The following is a 14,970-nucleotide window of genomic DNA, read 5'->3' as shown; positions in this document are numbered from 1 at the left end:
CGAACAACAAAATCACTTGATACGTTTAAGCCTTATGGACAACAAAGGTACCTAAATACATCAAAAGGTCTGTTAAATGCGGTTTAGTATGAAGACTCATCAGATAATTTTATTCACCAGTATGAAATTAAGTGAAATACTTTGCATTACCAAACTTATGCAATACATCATCAAGTTTTTTGAGCGGGTAAGATGTGTGATGTTAAGCGAACGAGGATCTAAACAAAGACGTATATCAGCATTACTTTTTTCAGCAACGACTTAATTATAACACCAGTCAGTTAGCCATTACCCGTAATTTTTCCATTCGTAAAAGTTCTTGTTTCACTTTATCTTGTTAAGCAACTTCGGGCGTGTGAACAACATTCCCCCAAAAAAAGAGTAACCCTACGTCATCAAATACCTAGGCGTAATCCCTCAAAAGTGACAGTTTAGTAAGAAATGCCTCTTCATTTATACATGTATTATCTTGATCAATTTGTACAGAATGTGTGAATTCTATGAGCTGAAAGCCTAAGCATGACTCACTACCTAATACGGTGTGCACTTGTAATGCACTAGATCATAAGACCAGAAAGGCCAGAGAGGGTGACCCTTGGTCTATTAGACGATTGCATAACAAGTAACAATAAGTTTTACCTGATTATCATACAAAAGAATCATCTAAAATATTAATTAATTTGGTTTATTTATACACTTCTCAATATCAAAGTTATAATTAATTATATTTACTTATTATAACATTATAACAATTAATTACATATCAATACCCACACCAGTGAACATTGATAAATTTATAAAATGATTGTTTTGTTACTTTACTCTATATTTTACAACATTTAATATTCACAACTTCAAATAGATTATATGGAAAAAATATTATTCAGATATCTCTACCTTTGTTTTCTTTTTTGTTTTATAAAAGTCTAATTGTTATTTATTAAAACAAAAGGCAACTGCTTAAATACATATGATGGGTCTAGTGCACTTCAATGTGCACGTCAAGTGCACATTGAAGCGCACTTAGAGTGCACATCTAGTGCACTTTGTGTATTTTTTGTCTGTTTATTTTATTTTACGCCTTTTCCAAACAGTATTTCAGTCATATAGGCGGGTAGTTTCCTAACCATCGTTCCTGGAGAGTTTCACCAGTAATAGACTACCTTCCTCCGTGCTAAACTACCAAAGCATCTCCCGGGTATCGAACCCACGCCAGAGAGGTAGCTGGATTAGAAGTCATCGATTCTAACCCCTCGACCACGGAGGCGGTGTGCACTTTGTGTAACCTTTAGTGTAAACTCAACTGTAACTCACAGTTCTCTTGAAATTTTATAAATTTTTCGACAAGATTGGTTGATGTCCAGTCCATTTGAGGTTTCAAGATACTACTTATATTCATGATGAACTTTTTATTAGTACAACACTTAAGGAAATGTTATTTATCTCATATGTAGATTCTCATATTCCATCAATAAGAAATTATTGTTTTGTTATTTCTTTTAAAAAATATTCTGTCCTTTTTTAAGAATGATTATTACCCTTTTTACAATATTCCCTCATTTGGAATTATTATTTTGTCCTTTTTATATATAATATTCTTTCCTTAGGAATTATATACTTTTTAAAATAATATTCCGTCTTTTACAATTATTTTTTCCAGTTATGACACCATGTTATGGGTTTATGAACAACATAAATATATGCGCACTAACTACGTATATTATTCTAAACTAAAATATATAGGAAACAGTTCGTTGTTAACATAGCAGTGTCCGTGACAGAGATATAACATGAAAGTTTTATTATATGTTATTGAGTTTAATCCTTGAATACACCCCATTTTTTATTTTGATTATTTTATAATGATATTATATAATTTAAAAGGTACAGAAGATTGTCAAAGGGCTAATTTATTATCATTTTGTAAAATATTGTTCCATCAAATTCCTGTACCGGATATGCGATGTCCAAAATAAAGCCTTAGATATGATGGATATACTTTAAGATATATAGGGCGAAAATTCATCGGGCCGACTCATTGTGTATTTATGCCGTGTCTACCGTACTCTGTCATTTATTCTATTGTTGCCTAAACACATGTTTTAGACATAGCAACGTACATTAAAGTTTAAGAAAATTTTTTAAAAATCACATAAATCAGATGGAAAAACAACTTGTTCAAAACTTGTCTTTGGAAGATGTAAAAGCTCAGAGCGACAACGATTCTAAGGAAACGATTGATACAAAGAAAATGACTACTTTCGATTTCACAGAAAAAACATGGAAAGACGATTTTGTTAGGCATCAACCGATATGTAAGAAAGCAAAATTTTTTCCGTTCGAACTCTCTTAATACTGCAACAATAACATTGAGCGACAACTTCGTTATATCATAAGTTGACCCATAAAAATCCATTCTTATATAAGTGTTTTAAGAACCTCTTTTGTCGAAACCTCGTATAGGATATCCATTCTTGAAATTGTACTACATTTCATGGGGTTTTTGAGGTACAAACCTCATTCCTATAAAGAAAAGGATCAAGTATATAACACATGAAGATCCCATCACTACACACGCCTCCCACACGGAATTCCCTTGCAGAGAGTAACTTTCTAACGCCATCGTGCCGTTTCTTATACATGACCCCGGAATGGCGTCATCACAGTTGAATTCCAAACTTTGAATTTGTACTTTACATAATGCTTGAAAGCCCCATTTTAGATAGGACACTGACGACACCCATTTCAAACCTGAAATAAAAAAAAGAAATTTTAAGATTCAAGGGATACACTATTCGTTTCAAATAATACAAATTAGACAAATAAAAAAATAAAATAAAGTAAAACGTCAATTTGTCCCATTCTTTTCCCCGGAACACTTCTTTATAGACTTGTCACATGCTTTCTGTTTTATATTTTACAAGGAAATAGTGACAAAAGAAATACAAATCAAACAATGACCTTTAAAGTGATATTATGCTCATTATTTTATTGGCAAGTTGAGCTGAACTGACTATATATTTTAAAACATTGATTGTTACAATGGATGTTGACCAACGGTTTATATTGTAAAATGTGTGCAATAAAATATAATCTGCCTAAAATATAAAAACCAAGCCGTACTTTTTTTAAAACTAAAAATTACAGGTAGGTTCTGACGGATATTTTTAGAAATTTCCTTGGGCCATATGAGTTATTTATCATTCATGTGAAGTAAAATATAAAATTGAATGGAATTGTGGTAAAATTTAAATTTATTTTGACTTCCACCTGTTCACTCACTATAAACATTTAGATGGTCATAATGTCACTGTAATACCAAACGAATTAGATAGTTTCCTAATGTTTAATCTCATGAAATAAAATGTAAACTTACCATCAAATATATTATCCAAATTGATAAAGAACCCTGCCGACATAATATACATTGAAAAGAAAGTTTGTGCAAAGAAACAACCAAGTTGGAATGTTGGCATGACTGCTGCAGAAAACATGGCTAATGTTCTACTACAGTATACAAGAAGGAATAATATCGCAAACACTGTCAAAAAGTCTTCAACATTCAACTTTAGCCCCGCTATAAAGTACACCGGAACTGCATACACCGCCACAAAGAATGAATGGAATTGTAACTCGCTAAATATCTGAAAAATAAAATGAAATTTAATGAATTTAAAATTAGCTATATAAAGCTTTGTGTATTAAACACAAAAAAAAGAGAACAAAAAAGAACAAATGTTTTAATAATGTAGTCATTTAACTTTTCTTATTGTTATACAAAGAAAACAATAAATAAAAATGTGGAGTAAAACGTCAAATATACCTTTGCAAAATAATACGGCGTGACTCCATACAGTCGGTCCTCTAGTTCAAAGTATAGAAAAGACCGCTCTTTATGGTCTACAAAAGCGAAATAACATATTATAGTAAATTAAAAAAAAACAACACAAAACAGTCAATGAAAGAGTTGTCCTAGCAGTTATGGTTTATGGTTTTATCTCAACCAAAAGACCATACACAGCTGTAAGAACATGTTTCCTCATATGACACCAGTATCTTAGTTATTCAAGGGAGCTGGCCAATATACGTAGATGAAACTAAAATGGCTGAGTTTTTTATTCAAGGTAAACTAATCTACAAAGAATATCATACTTGTCAAATACTGAGTTATGTTTCTTATTATTGCAAAGTACTCAACATCTTTTTAAAAAAATAAATGATACTGAAATATGGCACGGAGATTGTTGTCAAATGTGGCCATGTCTTTAAGACATCTTGTCCTTTCTTAAGAAAACAGCATATTGTTTGTCGTCTTAGAGAAATCTTATAAAACCTTTTATACTTTTTACTCTGTTCATATGTTAACACATTCACGATAAAATATAAATATTCACTGTGCATTCAATTATAACAGACAAATATATAAAACTTGTTTGCAAGCCTTTTGCTTTTGATTGAATTGATTTGATTAAGAATAAAAAACAACACAAAAGTGTTCCAAATATGCTTATTTGATTTCAAGAAATAAAAAGGCTTTTAATATTAAAGACAACAACAAAAGCAGAATTCGTTTAGAAACTTACACAGTCCAATGAGGTCTAAAACGACCATATACGGATATAAGGCACCAATGATATACATCATCCCAAATCTGTCCCTAACTGATGATTGGTCAAGGCCCAGATTGAAATAAACAAACCCCATAACCACTGACATAGCAACTGTTTGTATAAAATGTGTTGCCAGGTAACCGTTATCTTCTACATTATTCCTCGTTGATCGTCTAAAATCCAAAGAAAAACAAACACACATAAAATATTGAAATGCTTATTCTGTATGTACTAGTTATGATATACATATGTATAAAATAAACGATCTTGAAGTTGGAACTAAATACGGCTTCATTTTGACCTATTCAAACTTTAAAACATTAAATCTATATTTGAAAACAGATTGCTTTCTAAAAAAATGGAAAATAGAGTGATCCCTCAGAAGCTTTAGTATCAACAAAGAAAAAAAATTGCAGATGCGGTTTGATTCTGTCTGTGCATGAAGTATAATGAAAAAGTGCAACATCTCTCATGCCCCTAGCTTCTAAGATGACATTCAAAGCTTAGTTATGTCTAAAACACATTTGGTGAATTATACATAATTCAAAAAAGTGTCATTCAAATAACATAATGTATAATATATAGATTTTGATATATAAAACCTCTTTTTCATTTTATTTAGTTTCGCACATTGTTTATTCGTTTTCGGAATATGTATTTTTTTACTCCAAACGGGACCATGTGCCGCTTTTCATGCAATAGCACGAACGTATGACATTGAAGGTTTCATGATAACCTCCTTACAAACAGATCTGCGAATGTTTCTCAATTCACAATTTCACCATCATGTTCAAATATTGAATTCTGTGTGAGGAGCGTGGACGATAGCATGTACTGTAAGTACCGTCCATGATCAGGCTTTATCAAACTTAGTCTGCAACATTTTACAACTGTGCCATTCTGGGCGTTCTTCAGGAATTCCGTTTTCCTTTTTTTATATACATGTATATTATGTCAGGGCATAATATTATACAAGATATTTCAAAGAACGATTATTTCTTGCATTGCAATACAATTATTTACATTTTCTTAATATGCATTTAATGTTTATATCATTAACTATCTAAGCAGACACATGTTAGAAATGACATTCTTTGTATTAATTCGCCTTAAGTATTTTATCCGCCTCAAATCCGTATTTGAGGGATTCCTTTTTTACTTTTTATATTACCTGTAAAGTATCCAGAACTGTCTTAACGGTCCTGGTTGATGTTCTAGGTTTCTGAACATCGCCAGAACAGGCCATTGCTCTTTATCTTTCTCTTCCTTATCTTTACTAGTTGACCCACTTCCAGTTAGTTCTTTCTGACTGTCTTTGTAAGCTTTAACTAAGGTTTCAACCATATTTGTACTGTTAACCTCGGACTCCTCAGATGTCGGGTCGATCGTGGCATGGTCAACTATGAAAAGATGTTAAAATAGAAAAATAAGTGGTAATGCTCTCCCCCGTTTTATTTGAAGAAGAGTTTAAAACAGCTTTTGTTATATAATTATGCAGATCCAAATAAATATATACATGTATCAAGTCATCTGCCATTTTAAGCAAAACTCAAAAAAGGGCGAACCGTAATATTTCCTTTCGATATCTATAAATGAAATAAATTGAAGAAAACAAACCCAACATGTTTAGTGTATTACTTAATGAGTTGCATCATTCTATTTAATCTATTTATGTAAAATGTATGTATAAATCAGCAATCCAACTTATCAACTTCATCCCAATACCAGTTTTAGATATCAATAGCAAATAAAATGATTACATATATTTGACTTATCTATAAACAAACATGTACCGTAGAAGTCACATGGTTTTGTGAATTCTGGACAAGGATGTCCGAGATTACTGAAGTAAATGACCATATTTGATGCCTGGCCGTAGTACGCCATCTCTCCCTTTGACAGGACCAACACCATATCAAACAATTCAAATATATCAGATCTGTAATCAAAATATATCAGATCTGTAATAAATATAATCAACATAGTTTTTTGTGTCAAAGCATTAAAATAAAACATCATCAAATGAAATAAGAAATGTATGATTTAAACAAACAAAAAATGTGTGAACTGTACTACTGATTGTTAAATGTTTAAGAGACTTAAATATGAAACATGACATAAAAATCAGCTTTCCAAACGCTAAAAACACATGTAACTGAATATCTTAACAAAAACGACCCCTGATTAAAATGAAACCCGGAAGGCAATGATTCCCCGTACACATAAATATACCGATATATAGTTATGAACTAGATACTAAACTTGATGTATTACATATAACATACACTACATTATTCGACAATATCTAAATTCAAAACGCCATGCTATCCAAATTACTCAAATCATCGTTCTTATGTACAATTGAAGCAGACGATAAAATTATTTGATTACGTAATATTCTACAATCAGACAAAATCTCTACCAGACATTTCCATCAGTCTGTAAAATGCCCCGGCAAGTTCTAGCCTAAATCAGTCTCTAATACATCCTTTAAAGATATAATTATGTAACAGTTTCAGATATCTCCAAGGGAATCTGAACTCATTATTTGTTCATACATAATGCAGCTGTGGTAATGTAATTTGATTAATTCTGATGATATGCATATTTGGAGAATTGTTATAGTTTTGTTATCCGACTAAACTGATTTCAAATAAATGTGCCGCTCTGATCAGGATCCATGATGTTCGTTATCACTTTATCTACTTGTAATATGGTTTGTAAGCGAACAGCATGGATCTTGATCATACTGTGTGGATTCGCAGGCTGGTCTGGATCCATGCTGGTCGCAAACGCTTTATGTTGTTGGATAGTCGTATATTAATAACTGCTCAAATTCTTCAGGTCGTCGGAGTTAAAAAAGGAAAAAGGTGTTTTAGCCGTCTGAAATATTTTGGTAAAACTGAATATAAATGGAATAGAAACGATCATAGGGTAGTCCTTTACTAAATTTGCTATAATTGTACTGATGTACCGAATAAAATGGCTGCAAGAGATTAAAACAATAGAAATAATAAACATTTAAACCGCATCTCCTCCTTAACTTTCGGATACATTTTGATGAGCCCATACAGACATAATCTTGAATATGCTCAAATGGTTTCGGACTGATGGACAAACTGGCCGCCAGAGATAAAAATCCTTTCAACAACATTTACTCTTTAAACTATCTAATCGATTTTGAGGAAAATATACATTAATGAATGGACGTTGGAAGGTCCTCAATTAAATTGCTCAAATGATATTGGTCTGCTGACCAAGGTTGCCACTAGAGCTAAAAATAACAACTTTTAAACGATATGTTCCTTTTAACTATTGGGTATATTTTGATGAAACTTGAAGAAATGTTTTTTGAGGTCATATACATTTTGCTTAAATGGTCATCTGGTCTGGTGAATAACATTGCCTCCAGTGCTGATAATAGAAAATAACCTTTCAATGACCTCAGTTGACGTAAGAATTTGACCTAGCGATCTTCCTTTTCTGTACGAAATCTGCTGTGGTCATAGTATTATTTTTACAATAGGTTTATCTCTTAGATTTGGTTTGCTAAATTGCTAATCATGGTCATGCAACTACATAGTTAGGTGAAGAAGCAGGCGCTTGTTTTGGTTGAGTCTATTATGTTTTGTTTAGGGGGTTGAGTTGTCATACACAAAGTTACAATTTATATGCATTTATTTTTTTCCAATGATTTTTATTATCTTAAATGCTTCTGGGATTGTTGTTTTATCAATTCATTTGTAAATAAGATTGTTATGTGTCTATTAACGGAATAATTTTAATGAACACGAAATTAGTTCACACCTACATGTGTATTGGTAACGTGATGGTTTAAGCCAATGAAAACACGTCAATATTATTATACTCAGGCAGAGAAAAAGTATGCAACGAGTAAATCGATAATCTTTATGTAGCCAGCAAACTTTGAATTGCAAGTATTTTTTCATATCTTTTCGGCAGGATAAACTGTCCGAGGATTCGTATCGTAAAATGGCTGCCATTTACAGTATCAAGTGATTATCCCAAGCACCACCGCGACTTAGCGCGGGAATTTTAATTATAGCTTACCTCGGCGCGTATACCTTTTTCATATTTTATTGTAATAAATATTTACAAACTGTGTCTTTCGGGTTTTATTTTATCAATATATAACCAATAATGATGTTAATATGAATAAATAATCATATCTCAAATCTTTGACTATGATTTACAATGAAATTCTACCTTAAGTGTATTAAAAAGGTTTTTAAATTCTTGTAATTTTATTTTGTGATTATGTTTCAAGTTTCAAGTTTTATTGATACACTCAGCATATTTACATATGATAAGAGGTGTACAATAATATAAAAACAAAATTAATAAATGTGTAATCAGGTTGTGTATACAAATTAAATGAACTACAGTAGTTTTAAAAAAGTATTTATAACTACAATATTTCATACCATACAATGTAACTATGTCATTGTGTACATGCTATATTTTGCAAAATAGAAAAATATTTATAGATTTAAAAAAACAACAACAAAAAAACCCCAAAAAACAATGTGACTAGCCAGGTGGGCTCTTAAAGTATTCAAGTATAACATAAACATATTTAACTAAGTTGCTCAATTTTTGTGGATCTGTTTCATTCATTAATTTTCTAAACGTAAACATATTTTTGTTTTGTTGATTAATTTGTGGTAAAAGTCGTTTTCGTTTATTTTCAAAAATAACTACATGAAAAAATGTAATGGAATTCATCACCTATATCATTTGAGTTACAAAGACTACATTTTCTTTCATTTCTAACAATACCTAACCACCTTTCTCTTTCTGTAAGGAGGAGATTGTTACACAATCGAAAATTAACAAATGTTTTTAAATATTTGTCTGACAGTAAACAAAGGTACGGTTCAAAGCAATGATCAGTTTTGTACGTTCTATAATTTAAACATTTTGGCATTGAGTCGACATCACTACGCCATTTTTGTACATATTGGTTACACATATATCAATGGTTTTTAACAATAAGCATTTAGAACCACTAAACTTCTGATTTAACCAAATATAACTCATACCTGTTTCGTCAAAAATACTCTTAACATTCAATAACCATTTGTACTCCTTACCATTTCTTACAAAATCTTCATATACCAGCTTATAAATATTTAACGATAATTTTTGTAGTGAATTACTGTTAACTAAATCATACCAATAACCAGCAATTCGTTTCTTAATAATAATTGATAATGGAAATCGCCCAAGTTCGCCATAAACCATAACATGCGGTGTACTTTTCTTAACACGTAATACATATTTAAGGAAATCTGTATGCACTTTTTCTATAAGCGACAAGTCACCATAGCACCACACTTCACACCCATAAGTTAAAATTGGTACAATTGTATGATCGAATAACTTTAACTGACAATCAATAGGTAAATCTAGATTTCTTATTTTCTTATATAAACCAAACATTGCCCGTCTTGCTTGATCAACAATATGTTTCTTTGCAACCGCAAATTGTCTGTTCTTAGAAAAAACTACACCAAGATATTGAAACGTGTCTACGATCTCTAAAACTTGATTATCTACCGTAATATTCCTGTTTCTATTTCTTTTATCACCAAATACCATTACTTTTGTTTTATCAAAGTTTATATTTAATATCCAGATATGACAATAATTAGAAAAGGTGTTCAACACAGATATAAGATCTTGTTCTGTTTTAGCAAAAAGAATGGTATCGTCAGCATATAACAAAACAACAAGTTTCAAAAATATTTCAATGTTATTATCTTCAAGTATAACTGAAACATCGTTATTACATAACATGTAATTTTCTAAGTCATTTAGGTACAGAGACAAAATTACCGGTGACAAATTTTCTCCTTGTCTTAAGCCCCTATAACAACCAAAAAAATTTGAAAATTTGCCATTTACAGATACACATGACTTGATTTCACTGTACATATTCTTTATTACATTAAAATTTTTTCCAGAAATATTGTATTTGACAAGTTTACACCAAACGCCTGCTCTCCATACAGAGTCAAAGGCTTTTTGAAAGTCAATAAAAGCACAAAAAAGTTTTGTTTTCTTATGTTTAAGGTAATCTGTTAACATGTGGAGAATAAAAATATTATCAACAGTTGAATGATGCTTCCTTAATCCAGCTTGGTTTGAATTTAATAAATTATAACTTTCTAAATATTTTGTCAATCTTTCATTTAGTATACTTGTGAATAATTTCCCTATACAACTAAGCAATGTAATAGGTCTATAGTTTTCAGGCATTTCAATACTACCTTATTTTTTATAGATTGGTACAATACATCCTGTCAACCAAGAATCTGGCAAAAAACCAGTGTTAAGAATACAGTTTAACAATTTGTGATAAAGTGGTATAAGTAAAGTACTGCTTCCCTTAATATATTCGTTAGTAACTTGATCCAGACCAGCCGCCTTGCCATTCTTAAGTTTATCTATTGCTCTTTGTATCTCAGAGATTGTTATGCTATCATTAAGCCCATTATCAAAATTAACATTTGGAAAATCTGTTTCTGGGTTGTCATTTGCATCTACTGTATCTGTATTAAGCTGTCTATAGAATCATAAAATGCTGAAACATCAACATCAGTCATTTGTTTTTTCTTACTTATACTATTAACATAATTCCAATATTCTTTAGGCGATGAGTTTTTCATGTTTCGTATTTTCTTTCTCTGCTCCCTTTTAAAATTGACAATACTTTTTCTCATAATATACTTATAATTTTTACTAGAATTATATAAATCAGACATGTTACGTTCATTTTTTGTCCATTGGTATTTTCGCTTACATCTATGATATAACGTTCTAGCATTTCTGCAATCATTATCAAACCAAGGCTGTCTACAGCCATCTGAAATATTTGTTTTCATTTTTTGTATACCAAATGTTTTCTTTGCAGATACAAGGAGTGTATTTTCAATGTTTCGAAAAATAGAGTTAATAAAATCTTTATCAATTTCTTCGTAGCTTTCGATTTCTCTTAACATATCATCAACTTTATTACTGTTAATATTGTCAAGAAATACATTTGCTTTGGATTGAGTCCAACCTTTCATTTTCTCATTGGAAGAATAAGTCTGCCTTAAATTATTTTCAACAATATGTGATAAATTGAAATTGATTGGACAGTGCACATCAGAGTATAATGCGTTAAATTCGTCTATAGTAAAACCGTTAAATAGTTTTAGTGCGTGTGCTGAAGCTATTACATAATCAACAATTGAAGAGTTTTTACAAGTAAAACTTCCTACATTTTTATCTGTAAACGACCTTCCGTTTAAAATCACTGTTTCATTCGATTTACAAAAATCTACAAGATCTCTTCCTAAACGATTAGCAACTTTATCCATTGAAACACGTGCTACAGAAAAATCATTTTTTCTCAACTCGTTTAAAATATCTACATCAAATATACTGTTATATTCAATATCTATAATATCAAAACGTTTTTCATCAACTTGCAATATATCATCAACATTACCAGTTCTAGCATTATGCTTCAAAGCGGTCAATTGACCGTGAATTTTCTTTTCATATTTTGATTTCCTTGAAATCATTTTTCTCATCTGAAGGCATGCAACTTTAATATGGTGATACATTAATTACATTCCATGAAAATGTTTAAAGATATAAAATATCCCATGACATGAATATAAGACTATATTACTACGATAAAATGTCCAATCTCGCTTACTTACATTTTCGTCTCATCCACTTTTTATTGAAACTGGTAGACAAAGAAACATGAAAAAAATAATGGGAAATGTTAACTATTTAAGGAAAATGCTACTGAATTTCTCTATGTGTTAGTTTGTCCAGTTTATACTACATTATAATGATCATAATTTCACAACATTATAATTTTTGATAATTATATTGAGAACACAATGCATACCAAGATATTATTGAGCCAAAATAAATTAAAATTTACTGCACAATTTCTTTAAATGTTGGTCTAAATAAGCACTTACATATAAATGAATTTTATGTCATTTATAAAAGCTTAAATGAATTCTTTTAAAAATAAAGTGCATTTTTACGATAATTTGTTAATTTATTCAAAATATTTACATTTGGAGATTGTAACGATTCAGTAATGGCAAAATGCAAAATCTATGACACATATGTATATATGATTTAACAAAATATTATTTTAAAAAAAGTCACATAACATCATGTATTTAAATGAATGTATGTTTATTAATGTTATCTTAAACCCTTTTTATTTTTAAAAGAATAAAAGTAAAGGTCAAGGAAAAGTTATAAAAGAAGAAGAATAAGAAGAAAAAAAAAGAAACAAAACGAACAAACTCTTTTATAAACTTTAAACAGACGTGATCTTTTTTGATGTTGAATATAAAGTCACCCAAGACCACCTATTTCTTAATGATATCATACCTATCAAGGAACAGGTTTCGTATTCATGCCGCGTGTTCCGTGTTCTGTCATTTAGACTATTCATTTGTAATAAAACATCCGGGTATAAAGACGTCAATTGTTACTTTAATAGTGTTTAATAACATAAGAGCTTTAGACATTTAAAATAATATACTAGTACAATATTCCATGATGGAAACAAAGTTTTTTGAAAAAAAAAGTCTTTGAAAGGTGTCAATCTTGATAGTGACGACTATTTTAAAGAAACTTTGGACAAAAAGAAAACAACTACTTTCGATTTCACAGAAAAAACATGGAAAGATGATTTTGTTCTCATAGTTGAAAATGAACGATTACATGTTGCAAAAATAATTTTAGCGCATGCGTCACCAGTCTTCGATACCATGTTCCAGGCAGAATTTCAGGAGAAAAATTCGTCTGAACTTGAACTTCCAGGGAAAAAAGTTGAAGATGTCAAAACGTTTCTACGATGTATTTATCCAGATTCGGTCGAAGTAAATTCGGAAAATGTTTCTGCTGTTCTTCCGCTGGCTGAAGAATATCAAGTGTCGAATTTGAAATTAAAATGCGAGGCTGTACTCTTAAGACAAGTCAAGGACACCATTTCATCTGATGACCTTTACATCGTGATAGAGCAGGCTAGTCTTTACAATATGCCTGACCTACTAAAGTATTGCGTTGATATTGCTTCGGATATGGACGTAAAGTCATTCCGCAGAGCAGAAAGAAAAGGGACACTTAACAAAGATTTGAAATACATAATCCTTGACAAAATGGTTACTCGCCTTCAACATAAGAATCTTCTAGAAGTTTTGAAAAGATACTATGAAACTATTGTTGAAACAGATCAAATACTTGATATTACAGATTATGATGATTGGGACGGATGCTCTCATGACATCACCATTCCTTTAGATGAAGGGTCGCTGTTCGAAATAAGTTTATACGGTATGAAAGCACCAATTGCCATAAGAATAGGAACATACGACCAAAGCAGATTCGGAATAAAAAGTTTTACAAAATCTGTAGAAAAAATGGCAGTTTTTGGGAGAATTGCAATACAGCATAATAGTGAAGCACATAAGGTTTTATCAAAGCAAATTAAATTTGAATGTAATCCGAAAATAGGTAAAGAAATTCACATACCAGATTTTCGATGCGGGTTCGAAATCGCAAAGAAAGATTTCGTCTATCACGGAAAAGTTAACGTCAATATACACATTCTTGCCAAAATTTTGAAGAAATGAGGTAGCTGGCAATTACCTTCAGAAACTTGAATATACGACTTGTGAAGCCATTTGAAATAAATGTCTATCACTTTACCGGTATTTTTTGAGTACTTGATTTCAGATTGCTTCAATAATATTTAATCGATATGTTATGATTGGGGAAAAAGATAAATTGACAAAACATTATTTAATGATATACCCGTGTATATAACTGTTTTATAAATGAATTTTGTATTAGCATAACTGTTTTGAATTAAAGACATAATTCAAAATAAACCATGAAAGTAAAGATCGAGAGACAAAATGATTTTGTAAACATATCTCATTAATGTCAAATCCCCGAGTACACGCAAGACCACAAAATTATATAAGAAAAGACAAATTGTGTGAAAAAAGACAATTACTTTACTGATTGATTTATTTCTCATCATTTAAAAAACAATGTTAATCAGTAAACAATAAAGATAATTTAGTTTCCAAAAAAGAGTATGTGAAAAATTTACAAGATGGGAGTATATCTCGAAACAATCTTATCTGTGAAAAAGTCATATGAACTTTTGCTTTATAAAAATGAACAGACTTTAATTCTACTGATTTTTGAACATGCGTTGACTGTTCGTATCATATTGGAATAGTGATTATTAAATCTGATCAACATTGTTCAAAATTACCTTTATCTAAAAATAACCTCAAGC

The 14,970-nt window shown here is 30.6% G+C and overlaps 1 protein-coding gene across 1 annotated transcript; it reads right to left on the bottom strand.

The window, feature by feature from the left end:
- Positions 1-2,421: 2,421 nt before the first annotated feature.
- Positions 2,422-11,499, bottom strand: LOC132718498 (ATP-binding cassette sub-family G member 8-like). Its single transcript, XM_060702196.1, has 8 exons — positions 11,437-11,499; positions 11,015-11,195; positions 6,404-6,571; positions 5,782-6,010; positions 4,584-4,783; positions 3,824-3,900; positions 3,377-3,644; positions 2,422-2,751 (listed from the first exon to the last, which is right to left on the bottom strand). Exons 1-8 carry the CDS (start codon positions 11,497-11,499, stop codon positions 2,486-2,488), a joined length of 1,452 nt encoding a protein of 483 aa, XP_060558179.1. The 3' UTR covers positions 2,422-2,485.
- Positions 11,500-14,970: the final 3,471 nt, after the last annotated feature.

The sequence above is a fragment of the Ruditapes philippinarum genome, unplaced genomic scaffold (genome assembly GCF_026571515.1).
Source record: "Ruditapes philippinarum isolate M1 unplaced genomic scaffold, ASM2657151v2 ctg386_1_1_1_1, whole genome shotgun sequence".
In the NCBI taxonomy this organism is placed as follows: Eukaryota; Metazoa; Mollusca; class Bivalvia; order Venerida; family Veneridae; genus Ruditapes; species Ruditapes philippinarum.
Note: the sequence above shows the minus strand (reverse complement) of the source record. Positions and strands in the feature narration are given on the sequence as shown.